The sequence below is a fragment of the Hypomesus transpacificus genome, chromosome 5, assembly GCF_021917145.1.
Source record: "Hypomesus transpacificus isolate Combined female chromosome 5, fHypTra1, whole genome shotgun sequence".
In the NCBI taxonomy this organism is placed as follows: Eukaryota; Metazoa; Chordata; class Actinopteri; order Osmeriformes; family Osmeridae; genus Hypomesus; species Hypomesus transpacificus.
Genome location: NC_061064.1, coordinates 3,178,693 through 3,196,362, shown reverse-complemented (window position 1 = coordinate 3,196,362; position 17,670 = coordinate 3,178,693). Strand labels below are relative to the sequence as shown.

The 17,670-nt window shown below is 53.3% G+C and overlaps 1 protein-coding gene across 1 annotated transcript in view; it reads right to left on the bottom strand.

Annotated features, from left to right (window-relative positions):
• Positions 1–16,438, bottom strand: part of LOC124467786 (spectrin beta chain, non-erythrocytic 1) — a 34,409-nt gene extending 17,971 nt beyond the window's left edge. Inside the window, 4 exon segments of the mRNA XM_047020215.1 lie at positions 54–145; positions 605–778; positions 1,327–1,478; positions 15,679–16,438. Of these exon segments, the coding sequence (XP_046876171.1) occupies positions 54–145; positions 605–778; positions 1,327–1,478; positions 15,679–15,784 (524 nt within the window). The 5' untranslated portion in view covers positions 15,785–16,438.
• Between the last annotated feature and the right edge of the window lie 1,232 nt (positions 16,439–17,670).

Sequence of the window (17,670 nt, the reverse complement as noted above, 5' to 3'; positions counted from 1 at the left end):
CCCTCCCTCCCTCCCTCCCTCCCTCCTCTCCCCACCCCTCCCTCCCTCCTCACCCTGCAGTCTTCATCTGGCACCAGAGGAGCAGGGCTTCTTTGGCAGACTTCTTCTCCTTGTTGTCCCCGGTCTCCACGCTGATGTCCTGGATCTGTTAGCAGGAGGACGAGAGGCTCCGCTCAGTCACACAGACACAGGCCCACTTAACACTCCAACGCAGCCCCGGCTCGGCTAATTAAACATTGCTCGGCATTGATTACATAAATAACAAACATAATCTTGTCGTTCTGCACAGGGGCGGAGATTTACGCGGATTCACCAGCAATGATGGGGAAACAGCTGACGGGTCCTAATATTAATTGTGTCCTTGGTGAGACAAATTGAGTTCAGAAATGATATCAGAGTGTTAGGATATTACGAGAGCAGAGTCAGCCCTGAAAAACACCGCCTAGCAGTTAATTGCTTCCATTCATAGTGGTTCGCCTGAGGCCTGAGGACAAGCAGGGACCTGAGGTCCAGATGCCAGGTGGAGAAGGAGAGAGGGAGAGGGAGAGAGAGAGAGCGAGAGAGAGAGAGAAATTGAGAGCCAGTGTGGCAGCCAGGACGTTACCTGGAAGCGGAGGATGATGGTCCAGATGAGGCCGAGGGTGAGGCGGTGATTGCCGTCCACAATGTCGTGGGAGCCCATGTTCTCCAGGTGCACCTTCTGCTCCTTGAGGAACTGCAGGGCCTTGTCCACGTTCTCCAGGCAGTGGATACGCATGCGGCCCTTGGTGGGCTTCGGCTGGGGGAGGGAGGGAGAGGGGAGAGAGGGCGTCAAGGACGAGGGGAGAGCTCATTAAGAGAGAGAGAGGGGGAGTTATGTACCGTAGGCAAGACAGTGTGTTGGCAAAGAGGGGTAAACTCAAAAGAGGAAGAACGAGAGAAAGCAGAAATAAGAGTTTCATCATCAGCTGCCGCTAAAACCAGATGACCAGCGAGTCACAATGTCAGGTTATGGTCTGGGTTAGGGTCAGGGAGACTGTCAGGGCCAGGGCCAGGGCCAGGGCCAGGGCCAGGGTTAGGGCCAGGGTCAGGGTCAGGGCCAGGGCCAGGGCCAGGGCCAGGGCCAGGGCCAGGGCCAGGGTTAGGGCCAGGGTCAGGGCCAGGGCCAGGGTTAGGGCCAGGGTCAGGGCCAGGGCCAGGGTTAGGGCCAGGGTCAGGGCCAGGGCCAGGGCCAGGGTTAGGGTCAGGGCCAGGGCCAGGGCCAGGGTCAGGGCCAGGGCCAGGGCCAGGGTCAGGGCCAGGGCCAGGGTCAGGGCCAGGTCAGGGCGGAGAGGATGAGGTACTGACCAGCTGCTCCCCAGACAGCACCTCCAGGAGGCGGATGAGCATGCGTCCATCCCGCAGGTCAGTGTAGAGGTCTCCTATGCGGCAGGTGACGCGGCCCAGGTGGGAGTTCACCCACTTGGTGAAGGTCTTCTTCTGCACCGCCTCACGCTCATCTGCAGGGAGGAGAGAAAGAGAGAGGAGGGGCGGTTAGCACGGGTCCACCAATCACAAGGCAGCCCCAGCTTCCCACCGGACTGTGTAAAGTCATCATCATTGCCCGATATTTCAATTAAGTTCTCCTCCAATAACGATCGTGTCTATAAACAATTCCAGCCCCTATTAGAGACCCTCAATCACTCCTGAGCCCAGACTGATTACAGTAAATCATGTGGATCAGAGACCCGGTGTGACGCGGCCCATCTCTCAGATGAGCTACGCCATGAGGTCATTGGGATCATTGATTTGACAGCTTAGCAGAGAGTTCTCAGCCCCCCAGCCTAAAGCTGACTGACAGAGGTGGGTGTGGGGGGGATGCGGGGGTGAGCGAGTCAGATGGCTGAGCGGTGAGGGAGTTGGGCTAGTATTCAGAAGGTTGCCGGATCGATTCCCCGCCGTGCCAAAAGAAGTTGTGTCCTTGGGCAAGGCACGTCACCCTACTTGCCTCGGGGAGAATGTCCCTGTACTTACTGTAAGTCGCTCTGGATAAGAGCGTCTGCTAAATGAGCGACTGCTCTGCTGACGGGTCCTCCCGCCGGGTCTGGACGGGAGCACGGCCGACCTCTCACGAAACAAACGCTCCCCCCTGGTGAGGGATGTGGGCGGCTTCGAATCCACGGTGCCCTACTGGGGGGACTGGCGATGGGTCGGAGGGGACGGGACGTTCCAACGCTACGGGAGGACGGGGAGGCCGGGACACAATGCATTAAGCTGCAGATGGTGGTGGTAGCACGGACATATGGAGCCAGGAAGTAAGAAGCTAAACTTGCCTCCTAACGAGGTGACCTCATTTCCAGGACACGGGGCTGCAGGAGAGCTTGATCTGGTCTAAGGGGGGAAACACTGCCGTCTGAGCGGCTGTTATCTCTCTCCCGACACGAGCCCACGCCCTCACACACACTTCCCTCAGAGGTGTGACATTAAAGAAGACACGAGATAAGAACATATCCACTGACAAACAGCAGGAAATGTTGAGGTTGAGTGTGCGCCGCGATACTGCCTCGTCTATAAGCTACTCAAGGCTATTATTAGTCCCGAGGCAAGGGTCAGGTCTCGCATTAAAGCAAACCAGAGAGCGATGGGCGCCGAAAGGTAACGGCTGGTGAAGAGACGTGAAGCCGGCAGGACAACCTGCTGACTCACAGCTCCTCCCTGGAGCCCCAGGGCCAAGAGGCTGAGACTCGTCCCCACCTTGGCCAAGGACAGCAGCCCCAAACTGGGGCAGGGGGCGAGGAGGGAAGTAGGACAATAGATAAGGAGAACTCCCAGATCTGAAGTCAGGCAGACTTCTATTATTTAGAATATATTATTTATTGATTCTCTAGGAGTCTTAGAGGTGGGTGGTGTATTCTGGCAGATGGGCGTGACTGAGAGGTGATATGGTGACTGACTGACTGGGCAACTCCCCCTGCCTGGTGGTGGCCACTCTGGACTGGCCGGAGAGAGGAGCAGCTGGCCTTGTGGCAGAGCACCGGTAATCCTGAGCTGATTTATGGTCGTACTTGAGGGATTAGGTGGCCACTTTGCAAGGTTTAAGGAAGCCCCCCTCTGCCTGCTGGAGGAGCCTTTCAATCAAACGCTAATGGCTTTGTTCAGAGCAGAGGCCCAGGAGGAGAGGAGAGTGGAGGAGGAGAGGAGAGTGGAGGAGGAGAGGAGAGTGGAGGAGGAGAGGAGAGTGGAGGAGGAGAGGCCAGGAGGAGAGGAGAGTGGAGGAGGAGAGGAGAGTGGAGGAGGAGAGGCCAGGAGGAGAGGAGAGGCCAGGAGGAGAGGCCAGGAGGAGAGGAGAGTGGAGGAGGAGAGGCCAGGAGGAGAGGGGAGGAGGAGAGGAGGAGAGGAGAGTGGAGGAGGAGAGGCCAGGAGGAGAGGAGAGTGGAGGAGGAGAGGCCAGGAGGAGAGGAGAGTGGAGGAGGAGAGGGGATGAGAGGCCAGGAGGAGAGGAGAGTGGAGGAGGAGAGGCCAGGAGGAGAGGAGAGTGGAGGAGGAGAGGAGAGTGGAGGAGGAGAGGCCAGGAGGAGAGGAGAGGCCAGGAGGAGAGGCCAGGAGGAGAGGGGAGGAGGAGAGGAGGATCGGAGAGTGGAGGAGGAGAGGCCAGGAGGAGAGGAGAGTGGAGGAGGAGAGGCCAGGAGGAGAGGAGAGTGGAGGAGGAGAGGGGAGGAGGAGAGGAGAGTGGAGGAGGAGAGGGGATGAGAGGCCAGGAGGAGAAGACAGGGGAGGCCAGGAGGAGAGGAGAGGGGAGGAGAGGGGAGCAGGAGAGTGGATGAGAGGCCAGGAAGAGAAGAGAGGGGAGAAGAGGGGAGGCCAGGAGGAGAGGCAGGTGGGCGGGTAGGAAAGTAGTCAGGGGTCTGGAGACCAGGATCAGACCCAGGTGAGTTCTCTCTCTCTCTCAGGGTTACCAGGAGTGAGAGAGGTGAGAAGCCATTGGAAAGTGCTCTGACGCTATTGAAACCTCAGGCTAGGCTCAAGTTCAGTTGAAAACCCTCTGGTAAATGACATGCACTTCAAACCATATTGTTCCATATAGTGTGTGCTTATTTTAGACCGCTAGTCCTATGCGTTCAATAGCTTCCTCGATGATGAAGACATAAAAGGCCTGTAAAGCTGTGAGCTGTAGCCCCTCGATGATTGTAATGGGTGGGTTAAGTACGAAGGATTAGCCTACCTTTTAATGAGGTTTCTTATCAGAGTAGATCCTTGAAACCCAAGAGGATAATAATACTGTGGCTTTGCCCTGGTCGTTAAATCAAAATGAACTCCCCATTTTGCCACGGTGGCACAAGCGTCACATGATAAGAGGTATTCCTCATCTGAGAAAAAGATCCCAAACTAGTTTTACAAGGCGACACCCTGATCCTAGCGACGTGATAACGCATGACATTGATAAGTCGTCTTTGTCTGTGTCTATATGAACTAGGAGGGGCGGTATGAGATCTGAGGAGCGACTCTCTTTCAGGGACATTCCTCTGGAGGCCAACAGGAAACACACAAACACAGGTTGTGACACTCTTCCCTTGATGTTAACCAGGGGATCAGCTGAATACCAGCCCAATTACCACACACACACACACCACACATCTCTGGAACATGTGTAGTTGGCTGTACACTGCGGTTTCTCTAAGACTAAGCTTGATTTGAAAAAAGAGCCATGAAAGTCAATAAATCAGAAAAGTGGAGATTAAAAAAAGAGCAATTAAGGAATAAACTGAATTCCTGGGCTGTGAATCTGCCTGCTTGTTAAGGCGGATGGGTTAAGCAACAGACCACTCACCCAGTTTATCAGGAAAAATGCCTGAAGAACACTAAAGTGCACAGACTATGTGCATGTCTGTGGTGCATGTGTATGCTTGAGTTACACAAACTGTCAGCTGTTATCTTAGTAAGGATAGAGGAGGGTTAACTCCCCCATGTGAGGGGGTTCTTGCCTGGATCTGGCAACCTTGAGCATGACAGCGTCCAAGTCTAGTAGCAGTGTCCAAGCCAGGGCGATCTAAACCTCACCTCTCTCTGCATCACCTCGACACAGTCAGCCAAGGCCCTCCCCAGTCCCACCGTGTTGGTAAATAAACAGCTCAGCAGTAGATTAAAGAACTAGGCTGGTACAAATGATTCCAGATAGAGAGAGAGACAGAACCAGGTCACGGTGACATACAACAGTGGAAGGAAGCAGTTGGGATGCGAGAGAGAGAAGGGCAAAGCGAACACTGACTCCTTGAGAAGGACAGGACGACACTGGACAACCAACAGACTGCCTGTAGCAGAGATGTAGTTAGAGGCCGGATGAACACGACACAGGCCTGATAGCTCTGCTTAGGATATCCACCCAGTTGAAACCCTGTAGGGGCTCTGTCACCTCAGCTTGATCAGTTACCCAGAGTGCAGAGTACAGAGTATATTATTAATCATCTGTTAGCTAATCATCTTACAAGGTTTATATTTTCTACAGTTGGCGGCAGACATCAATGCACCAGCTAAATGTCTGGTGGAGAGAGTTACACCTTTGAGGACTGCGGAATACAAAGACCAACTGAGAACAGAGTGACTGGATGTTCCGGAGTGTTGTACAACGTTCCGGAGTGTTCTACAACATTTCGGCAACACAGCAGGGAAATGGAAGTCCTGAGAACATTCCGTGCCAAAGCATTCAAGAATTGTAAGAATGGCTGACTGGGAGGGGGGGGGGGGGGGGGGGGGGGGGGGTTAACAGCATTCTGTATCCAAACACAGAGAACCACACCTGCACTGTCTAATCCACCTGGTCTGGAATCCAGCTGACCTTGGAGGCATGCTGTATAAACAAACACTACTCACACGGATTAAAGACACTGGACAGAGAGAAGTGTTGATACAGAGGAAATTGCAGCACAGCGCGTTCAACGGTTGCCGGAAAGGCTGTGATAGCAGTGTGTCATCATCATCATCTCTCAACCGACAACAACAGGTTCTTATGAGGAGCACGCACTGTGACTGCCTTTACACAACACTGCTGCTCATCACCCCTATCAATAGCCTTCATATTAACACAGGCACTGTGACACCACAGCATGTGACACCACAGCATGTGACACCACAAATGTGTCAGAGCCACGCCTAAAAACAATCTGGATTACAGAACAGTTATGAATACACACAATCATCAAAAGAACCACTTTTATACATAAAAAACCCTAAAAATAATGATGTGACATGACATTCGTGTGAACCCAGAGTTCCTGTCGGTCTCAGAAAGACAATGAGACCGAAGCCCACACAAATTCCTGCAGCTACAGCTCACTGTAACTTCAGGTGGGAACAATTCCATATCTCAAGGTGACCTTTCCTTTAACCCGTGAGGAGCCTCAGAGCTTGGGCGGACTGGATTTCATGCGCTTGTTGAACAATGAAGTATAACTTTCTCCGGCTCTGTTTCTCCCTCCGTCTCTCCCTCTGTCTCTCTGTCTCTCTCTCCCTCTGTCTCTCTGTCTCTCTCTCCCTCTGTCTCTCTGTCTCTCTCTCCCTCTGTCTCTCTGTCTCTCTCTCCCTCTGTCTCTCTGTCTCTCTCTCCCTCTGTCTCTCTGCCGTCTCCTGTGAGGCCGCCTCGGGGCTTGACCGTGAAGAGGCAAAGTAGGAGGACAGGGAGAGGGAGGAAGAGAGGGAGGAAGGGTGGGGGGAGGGATAGAGAAAGGGCAAAGAGGAGAACAGGAAGCAGAGGGAAGGGAAAACGGGACGAGAGAGAGAGACAGAGAAAAGAGAGAGACAGAGAGAGAGAGAGAGAGAGAGAGACAGAGAAAAGAGAGAGACAGAGAGAGAGACAGAGAAAAGACCGAGAGAGAGACAGACAGAGAGTGTCATGGCAACACGTAACAGTGTGACACTGCGGCAGATCAAAACACACAAGGAGAGAGAGAGAGAGAGAGAGAGAGAGAGAGAGATGGGTATCTCTTGACGGTTAGGACCTGAACTCACACGCAGGCACACAAGCACAAACGTGCAAGGATTTAGGCCTCTCCAATACACACACACACACACACCTGTAAAAGAACGTCAAAGCAAAAACACGAAAAAAAGAAAGAAAAGAAAAGTGAGAAACAGAATGGCTGGAGTGAAAGAGATAGTGAGAGCACAAGAGCGAGGGCGAGCGAGATAAAGGAGGCGCAGATTGTGGGGCTTTTATCTGAGCTCCAGGGGGAACACAGCCTTCGCTCAAGGCCCGGCCACATGGCCACAGCCTTCAGCTCCACGCATGCAAACACTTCCTATTGACTTGTCAGCTCTCAAGGTGATCCGAGTGATGGCACAGCACAGTACACACCCCTGAATTAGGGCTAGAGACTGCACAGCACAGCACCATGGAAAACCTGTTTGACCTCAGTCCTAATGGGAGGACTCGGCTGACCTACAGGGGGATGTTTAGTTAAACATCTACCGGGTCACCCTCCCACACACTCTGCCACCAGACCTACACTGGCCAAGGCAACACACACACACACACACACACACACACACACACACTGGTACAGGCAACAGCAGTCTTACTCTCACTTCTTCTTTCGAGCACACAAATAGCAGGTGGTTCCCTCCAAGCATGAGGTTACCTTTCCTGGCAGAAGGGAGGGAGAGAGTGGGGGAGGGAGAGAGTGGGGGAGGGAGAGAGTGGGGGAGGGAGAGTACGGTAGAGTGATGCAAATCTATTTTGGAAAATAAATCGTAAATAGTCTTTCAACCTTACGAAACCTTTTTGCATACCTTTGCCAAACCATTGCCAAACTCGTTAGATTTTTTTCAAAAACCTTTGATCGAAATCATTCATGACAATATCTCTTCAACCTTTCGTTACTTTTTTTCCCAGAAGGCACTGGGACAGAGAGGAAGATGGTTGGTTGGGAGCCCTGGAGGGTTAGTGAAGGAGAGGGAGCTGCAGGGTGAGGCAGGGTGAGGCAGGGTGAGGCAGGGTGAGGCAGGGTGAGGCAGGGTGAGGCTGGTCAACGAGGGAAGGCAGGGGGCGGAGACATTCCTCGTGATGCCTGGTCGTGTCGTGACAGCACCTGACCCTAAGGAGGCAGAGAAGGAGGAGGAGGAAGACGAGTTGGGGAGACAACAAAACCCAGGCTGCCTCCTCACCAGGCTGCCTCCTCATCCAGGCTGCCTCCTCATCCAGGCTGCCTCCTCATCCAGGCTGCCTCCTCGTCCCGGCTCCCTAATGACAGGGCCGGAGACGAACACGGGACACACATGTCGTGTTTGCTCGCCGCCGTACTAAACACACAAACACACCCGTCTTCCGAGAACATAATGTCTGTGAGCAAACAGACATCATGACAGCTTGTTCTGCCCCGGGCTACAATATTACTTCTCTGGAATGGTTCCTGTGTGGTTTCCACTGCATATTAGAGGCAGGCGTGGTACCTTCCAATTGAACCCTCCACAGCCAGCCTGATGGCATCTCTGCTGGCCTGATGACAATGATGAGGATCTAAACACAGGTAATCCAGGCAGGTATGCCGCCAGTGTTTATCCTGCGTCTGTGTTTGTCCTACAGCCTGAGCCCGCAGGGACTGAAGCCATGCAACTGATGGACCCCTACAACACACACACACACACACACACCTATGTGTTCATGATGACCAAAGTCACCGCCAGAGCAAACGGCGTCTTAAGAGGGTGACATCACGGGCGGCAGGGGGCATTAGGGCCCTGAGGAGGACGGCACGCCGGCCCGTCCCCTCACAGCCTCCTTGCGCGATGCACGGTCTGTGGGGTGACGACTGGCACTGTTGCTTATTGACAGAGAGTGCTGCTGCGTACACAACGTCTTCTGCCTGGCCCAATGCAATGTTGGCACAGTTCTTCACTCCTGCACTGATGTCTCATCAGGGAGAGAGAGAGAGGGAGAGAGAGAGATATGGAGGGAGGGAGAGAGAGAAAGAGAGAGGGAGGGAGAAAAAGCCTACAAAAGCCCTATTCTATGGATGGTCTGTGGCAGCCAAGAGGAGAGGGTTGTGAGAGTTCTGACAGATCTGACTAATCTAATGACTCCACCAGCCAACCCTGCCCTTATGCTTTCATCCGTCTCTGAAAGCACTCCTGGTCTAGGACAGAGGCCCTCACATTGCACCTGACAAACAAATCAACCCATAAAGAACGCGGTGCCTTTCAGACAAACTCACCGAGTTAGATTGGACTATTCCTCTGTGTGGGGAAAGTCAACCCTCCGACTGTATGTAGTAGCTGTTGGGGCTTTACTTGTCTTCTGAAGTAAAGCCCCATTATTTCCAGTCTTTGTTACCGTTCAGAGCAGCGACGTTTAACTTTCAAAAGGTCTTATCCTGTGTTCCAGCAGACAGTACGCAAGGACAAGTGATGACACGTGGAAACAGAGAGCCACCCTGTGCTGGAGTCAACTCTGCGCTACGACAAAGGTGAGGAGGAGGAGGGAGGTGAGGAGGAGGGAGGTGAGGAGGAGGGAGGTGAGGAGGAGGAGGGAGGTGAGGAGGAGGGAGGGGAGGAGGAGGAGGGAGGTGAGGAGGAGGGAGGTGAGGAGGAGGAGGGAGGTGAGGAGGAGGAGGGAGGTGAGGAGGAGGGAGGTGAGGAGGAGGAGGGAGGTGAGGAGGTGGGAGGGGAGGAGGAGGGAGGTGAGGAGGAGGGAGGTGAGGAGGAGGGAGGGGAGGAGGGAGGTGAGGAGGAGGAGGGAGGTGAGGAGGTGGGAGGTGAGGAGGAGGAAGGTGAGGAGGAGGAAGGTGAGGAGGAAGGAGGGATGTGAGGAGGAAGAGGGAGGTGAGGAGGAAGGAGGTGAGGAGGTGGGAGGTGAGGATGAGGAAGGTGAGGAGGAAGGAGGTGAGGAGGGAGGAAGATGAGAAGAAGGAGGGAGATGAGGAAGAGGAGGAAGATGAGAAGGAGGAGGGAGATGAGGAGGAGGAGGGAGGTGAGGAGGAGGAGTGAGGAGCACTTGGCTGTGACGGAGCAGCCTAAGCCCAGCGACGGGGGTTGTGGTGTCGTGAAGGGGGCCTGTGTGCCCCCGCGTCACGAGGCCAAGCGACCGTGCAGCTCTGTCTCTGAGCACCAAACGGGAGGGCAGGCTCTGCCTCCCCAGCCAGCCCCCCTCCAGCTGCTTCCAGCCAGCCTGTGATTACAGCCCAGTCAAGGTACTCATTAACACACACACACAGGAAGCTTGTATCTCCAGAAATGTATCAAACAGGCGCTCGCGATGACACAAACAGCGTTGTTTTTTACAAGGAGGGGCTTTCCCATCTGCGGTTCCAAACCGCCTCTCACTTCCTCGCCAAGCGGATGATGTCACCCCTTCTTCACCCGCTGTTCTGTCCATGTCAGAAGATGGCAGGTCGACGGTGCCTGCAGCACCTGCAGCAGTACACAAAGGACTATGAAAAGAGGCCAATCAGAATCCTCCTGAAAGTACCCAGAAGAGACACAGAGAGGTCCAATACCAGAGATGAGCTCAATACTTCTGAGGTGAAACACACACACACACACTCTCAAATGTGTCTGGCCCTCTCAAGAATATCCACCCAGGAAAGGAATGATGGGTACAGAATATCAATTCTCTGGGTGATTATTCTCTGCGTACACACACACACACACTCAAAGCAGCATAATACTCCTCTGTGTTAGAACAGTGTAACCTGTCCTCTGGGTTAAGCCAAGGACACCAGAGCAAGATGGCTGCATCGCCTCAGTGCAGCAGACCACAACACAGCGGAATCAGAGCGTAAACGAGAGCTCAGTCTGCAGGGAGGACAAGACGCAGCGACAAACACACTTGGTGTGCGCGACAATAACAAAACGCCCATGCTCTGAAAAAGACTTGAGAGCAGGAGCGGGCGAGGCCAGTCTGGCCACGTGTGACGCTGGTTATTTTAGACGCTCGACGGTTTGTGGGCTTAAAGTGTAAAAACTAATTGAGCACGTCGCTTGATCTGGAGCCAGCACTCTCCGGGGTAAACCCACGTAAAAAGGCAGAGGAGGTAAACAGATAGAGAGGGGATCGTAAAAGACAGGGGGAAAGACTCAAACATCTCCGTTGAGAGAGGGACTCACGGGCTGAGTTGGCGATCGGTATGAGCACATCAGGCACTAGGACTTTTATATATATATATATAAAAAAATAAAAGTTTTTTGATTGGCTTTCATGGATCGGAGACACCCACAGGAGAGCAGGAGGAGGAGGGCAGGATGTAGCCATGCTGCCGGCTGGGGAAGGTGGACCCAGTCTGGGTGAAGGGCTCCCCCCCCCCTCCCTTCCCCCCAGGCCACCTGCAGCTGCTCCTGATAACGAGGGGAGGGAGGGGGGGCTGCAGACAGAGGCACCCCTGCCCTCAGCCATAACATCTGGACACTTACCCAGTGTGAACAGGAAGCCTCTAATTGCCCCGGAGCCCTGGAAACTGCACCGTTGCGCTACTTTCCCCAAGTAGAAATCAGTAAATAATTGTCAAGCTGTGTCAACAACAACGGTATTGATAAAGGTATTATGCCTGTACGGTCATGGTTATCCACTTGGAAATGGGAATATGGACCTTAAGGCCTTTAGACCCAGTGCTTTCAACAGGAAGCTTAGTAGTATAGAGTTACTATAGCCAATTCAGAGTCTGCTACCAGACCCGAAACATGACCCATAGAAGGACATGGATCTCCACAAGCACCCATTCACCTCCTTAAATAAAGTAGAGGAACTAAATGCTGGAGCCTGTAGCAAGTCTAGGACTTGGACAGCGAGGACGAGAACACCTCTCAAGTTCCTTAACCGCTCACCCCCGGTGGCTCAAACGCTGCACCAGGTCACGATTAACATGGGGGCATCAGAAGAGTAAAGCCGTTTGAAAACAGCTAGTCTGAAAGAGTTACAGTGTCCTGTCACTACTCACAGTGATTATTGGATACCTTGGTATCAAACTTCTGGTGACCCTTAGCTTGACTCTCCTTCATACATCTCGTCGGTGACCGTGACAAGAATGACCTTTAGGCCTTTGTGTGTCTGCCTTAGCACACACACACACACACACACTTCTGTCCTCATCACGCTGACCTACATAGGTGAGGTTAAGTAAGAGTGACAAAGTGAGAACACATTGTGAAATCAATCCCCCAGGTGTGTAATGAATGACCCTTATCAGCGCCAACGGAGCCAACTGACACCTTGGAGATCTCCGTTTGTTTCATCTGCCGGGCAACTCAAAAACTCGTTATCAATCCCTGGCAGTTAAGCCCAGAACATGGTAAGCCCAGAACAGTTAAGCCCAGAACAGTTAAGCCCAGAACATGGTAAGATAGCTGCAGTCTGGACATGTGTGTGTTCAATCCCTTTTTTTTTCTCTTTTTTTTTACTGCTGCATTCCAAACACTTCCTTACTGTATTGCCTGGACAGCCTCTGACAAGACGTAGCCTAAGTGGGTTCTGCTCTTAGTTTTCATTTACATTTAGTAACTTAGCAGACGATCTTATCTAGAGCGACTTACAGTAAGTACAGGGACATTCCCCCGAGGCAAGTAGGGTAAAGTGCCTTGCCAAAGGACACAACGTCATTTGGCACGGGCGGGAGTCAAACCAGCAACCTTCGGATTACAAGCCCAATTCCCTAACCGCTCATCCACCTGACTCCCAGTTAGTGAGCTGCTGCTGCCCCTGTGTTTGACTAGAGCCACGCTGCTAATGGTTGCCTTGCAGCCCTCCCTGCTAAAGCACACAGCAGTGTTTACACAGACGGCAGGGAGGTGACTGGCCCCAGTGATACTGACCCTTCGGACCAGGATCCAACTCTCACCAATCAGGCCTGATAGGCTGCCTGGACTGGAATAAATAACTGGAGGTTTGGGCCTGCTGTAACCTAGGATCTAAAGGGAATTCGCTGTCTAATGCCGGAGAAGCAAAAGGTTCTGTCAGGTATTATAACAGAGCTGAGACGTGATAACGGGTCTCAGCAGTTGTCGTTACTTTAATTCCTGCTGAACTTCCTGACCTTCCTTTAATTCCTGAGAACTGCCTCGAGCGTCGTTGGTCCATAAAAAAAGACGACAAAAGGAAGGCGGCAGCCAGACAGGAAGCTGGAGAAGCTGACATCATTCCACACTGCTTCTCCAGCTACCGTCTCTCCTGCCTAGACAGGTTGCAGGTTGGACAGTTACACAAAAACGTTAGCTATGCAAATCACCACAGGGGCTAGCTCTTCCTGGTTGTGTACAGCGGGCCAGGACCAAGGAGGTGCTGGTCTGCAGGGTCAAGGTCGTCCTTCTCCCTTCAACGGCTCCCCCTCTGCCAGTCAGCCAATCACAGGCTCCCCTCTGCCAGTCAGCCAATCACAGGCTCCCCTCTGGCCGTCAGCCAATCACAGGCTTACACATTCACCCACCTTGATGAGTTTCTTCTCTACCCAGCTGGGTGGGTTTCACTTCTCCTTGAGTCTAAAACGACCCTTGAGGCTAACTTGGGGGTCATGTGTCACAATGCTGATATGACTGGTTAGCCAGAAGAATTCAGTCAAGAATTCTGGTTAGCCAGAAGAATTCTGTCACATGACCCCTGGAACAAGGCGAGCGCTAGTGATGCGTTCCACACCATGTGGAAACATCGCCTCGATATATCACTACCGTCCCTGCAGACGCAACAGCTTCCTGGGTCTCAAGACTGACAGGGAGAACAAAGGAACAAAACATAGCGAGCGAGGCTGAGAATGAACCTCAAGGGCAGTCAGACCAGAATTACTGCTGTGTGTTCGAGTTTGTGCAACAGAGATGTGTGTGTGTGTGTGAAAGGGACGTGTGTCGTCAGCATGTGTGTGGAGAGCTAAGCCCGGAGGTAGAAGAGAGGAGAGGTTAGAGAGGAGCAAGCTTGATCAAGGACATTTGGAATCCCTTCAAAAGGACAGGTAGAGGTGTCCACCTGCACCTGCCTGGGTTCACCTAGACGACAGAGGAACTTGCTGGTAAACGGTTTGCTTCGCCCCCGTCAAGTTCAAAGCACACGAGGGTTGCGTGAGCGAGGCTTACATGTCTGACAGGGAGACATCAGGAGATTAGGCTTCTGTTCCATCACGATGACTGGCAGGCCCAGGCTCCCTGACTCCCTTCACTCAGCCTCCTGACTACAGACACACCACGGACTCAGCCTGAACTTTGACCGTGGCACACATTGCTGGGCATGAGGGGTATTGTTTGTTATCAAGTGGAATTTGATCAGATAACCTTAGGCCCGTGTTGAAACATGGGAATGAAGATGCAGCCCGTGTTGCCAAGCCCTGGTTACCCTTCCAATCGCCGCCATGACACACCGGAATGGGTTTCGAGCAAGATCACAAACAATGGCATTAGGTCTCGACTTTCTTTGAACACATGATTGGATCTCATATGTGGGTCTTATCCTGGAGAAAGATCATAGTGTCTTTTTAGAGGGAGGACAAATCTCACACAGACCTGCACACACACACACACACACACACACACACACACACACACACACACACACACACACACACACACACACACACACACACACACACACACACACACACACACACACACACACACACACACACAGTTAGTGTGATGACCCCCAGGAGGAGAAGCAGTAAATCACCCTGAAAGCCTGCCCTCTCCCTCGGTGACACTGGACCCATGGCTTCATCGGGGAGGTGAAATATCGTTAGCACAAAGAAAGAATGTGCGCGACGCGTGAGGGTGTGTGGACTTGCCCCTCGAGTCAACTCCTTGAAAGCTCTCCACTCCAGACGATGTGTGTTAAATCTTTGAGACAGCGAGGGGGGGGACCGGTTTGTGATCTTGGTACGCTCTGTTGACTGCCTGCCTGCTCACCCCCCCCCCCCCCCCTCCCCCCCTCCGCCTGCCTAGTGGACCATGACTGGCGAGCCCCAGCGCTCCAAGCAGTAGCACACACCTGATTACACAAACCACATAAAGCCTTCTAACTACACATGATACGACGAGCAAACATACACTCCCCTAACCCACGATCTGTTACCTGCTCATTACAGCCAACCTCCCCCATCCCAAAAAGAACTCTCCTCAAAAGAGGGGATTACCACAGTGGCGGGAGGCTCCTGAAACGAAACTGGGAACATTTCGTGACTGGTGAGGGGGGGGGGGGGGGGAATTCTCGGAATGGGATCATTCCGTCCTCAGAATCCGAACGATGACGTGAGTCAGCGCCGGGCTCGTTTCACCTGAGCGCCTCAGAGCATGTGCGTTCTCACAATGGCCACGGCCACATCCGTGCATGGCGCCTCACATGGCCGAGGCCTGTGTTGTTGTAATAGGATAGGGAGGGACAGGTGGCCTGCTGATCAGGAGCCCTGCTGATCAGGAGGCCTGGCAGGGGCTGGAGCTTAGCGGACACCCATTTCTCCCGGTGTCCCTGACACGACAGGGGACGGGAGACTGGAGGAAGCCTTGAGGGAACCACCTTTTTCCACTCTCCCCTTAAAACCAGCCAGCGCTCCTCCAGACGGCACTAGATCCTTTCAGCTTGGCGGGCGCGACATCATGAATACATGATGAGCTGTAAGCTTCTCCCTCGTTCTTTACTCCTGGTTGCAAAGGCAGCAGGACGGGTGTTAACCCCTCCCCTCCCCCGGGGGCAGCGACTGCGCGTCTCTTACCTTGCAGCTGCTTGAACCTCCCCTCCCCCGGGGGCAGCGACTGCGCGTCTCTTACCTTGCAGCTGCTTGAACCTCCCCTCCAGGATGTTGGAGTATTGCACCTGGTTAACGAAGGCAGCGGGGGAGAGGCAAGGCTCTCGGTCTCGCAGGTCAAACTCCATAGTTCCCCCGGGTGAAAAAGCTCAGAAATGTGTCCGCCTAAACGACTCCCTCGGGTACAGGGGCTCTGGTGTTAGTCCCTGGGGGGCTCTCCAGCATAGCACAGCGACAGCAAGGCGCAATACCTGTAGAGTGTGCTCTCTCAGTCTGAAGGAGGCGTGGGGAACGATTCGACAAAGTCCACCTTTGCCTGTTTAAAATCCCTGTTGCCGTCGTCCTCTGCTAACACATATCAACATGGCAACTCCAGGGTATCCAAGTTTGGAAAGGTTTTTTTTTGGATCTCACTCCCTCTGCTCTCCACAGAAAAGGCAGTGGAGTGTGCAGGGGTGGCCGAGGTTTTTCCCCCCAAACAAAAATAAGAACAAAATGTTCTACTTCTTTTCTTCTCTTTCACCACCTCCTCTGAAGTCCATGACAAGTCTACTTTGCCTCGGAGCAAAGTAGAAAACCTGTAGCTCTCCGCACCTCCTCCCTGCCGTTTACACTCTTACACACTCACACACTCGCGCTAAAACCAGCACTCGGCGCTCCTCTCCTTCGCTCCACGGTTTGAGCTGGCAGGCGGACTCTGGAGCGTTGTGTGCGGCCAGTGGGAGAAGCGGCCGTGGTCGGGTGGATGTGTAAACAGAACCTGCTGCTGCTCCTTCAAAGCTCGGGACATTTGCATAAGGTGTGTTTAGGGAGGAGCGTGGGGGCTGGGGGGGGGGTGTATAAAAGGCTCAGAGTGGAGGAGGGGTGGAGGAGTGCTGAGGTGGACCAAACCATTGTGAGAGGCTCAGTGTGTGAGACAGGGGGTGGAGTGATCCACTCCTGCTTAATGCCAGGGGGGTGGAGGGGTGGGGCCTGCTGGTGAGGTGTGTCACAAGCAGCCACATTGTGTTGTTTCCCCCCTCTCATCCTCTCGCGTGGGTGTGCCTCTCACTTGCTTTACTCTCTCTCCGGCAGCAAACGAAAACAAGGCGTTAAAGACAGGAAGGAAGTAGTTGAGAAACAGTCAGCAGCAACAAGTTCTTTCCTGCGTGTGCAAGATATCAGCATGTGAGCCAGAAATCACATATCTAGATATAGATAGTAATGTGTATTTCAGTTGATCAAATCCAGTAAATGAATCAGAAGTGAAACTTTGGTAGCAGGTGTGTGCAAGGCCGTGCCTGCCGTGTCAATAGGGTTTCTTCCCACACGACCAGGATTGCGCTGTTTAATAAATGTGAACAGTCTTGGCTTTTGTGGATTGCCATAAACCAACCTAGCCATCTAAACCAACTCCATTTCTCACATTCTCGGTAAATTGACTCTACCATTGAGAATGCTTAATACAGACCAGATGAGGGGTCTCCAGAAAGGTGATGTCCCCCGGCACGTAAACACCAGAGGTCAAAGGGCGTGGTGGCCGGAGGGGGCGGCCAGGCCTGGTCTGGTCTGCCCCGGGGGGGGGGGGGGGGGGGGGGGGGGGGGGGCAGAGGTGTCCAGCTCTGTAGACTAACAGCATGCTGAGTGTGGACCCTGTTAGGAGGGCATGGGGTTGTTCTAATTAGAAGCATGGCCCGGGGTCTTACGACACGCTGACCAGGTCTTTATGGAGGGAAGGGGCCTCAAGAGAACCAGCGCTTCTCAACGGGGGGTCGAGGGAGGTCTTGTCACGGTCGCCAGGGGTGATGAGATGAGAGAGAAGTGCTCGGTGCTGCCATTACTAAATATCCAACACCACTGTTGACATGAGGGACTACACATGAGCAGGGTGTGTGTGTGTGTGTGTGTTTGTGCGTGTGTGTGTGCACGCGCATGCCTTAAGATTAGTAGGCTTTCGTCTTCTATAAACAGTTTGTGTGGGCCGTTCTGATGGAGAGGATGCATAGTTGGGGATAAACAAGCCGCTCGGGCTTGT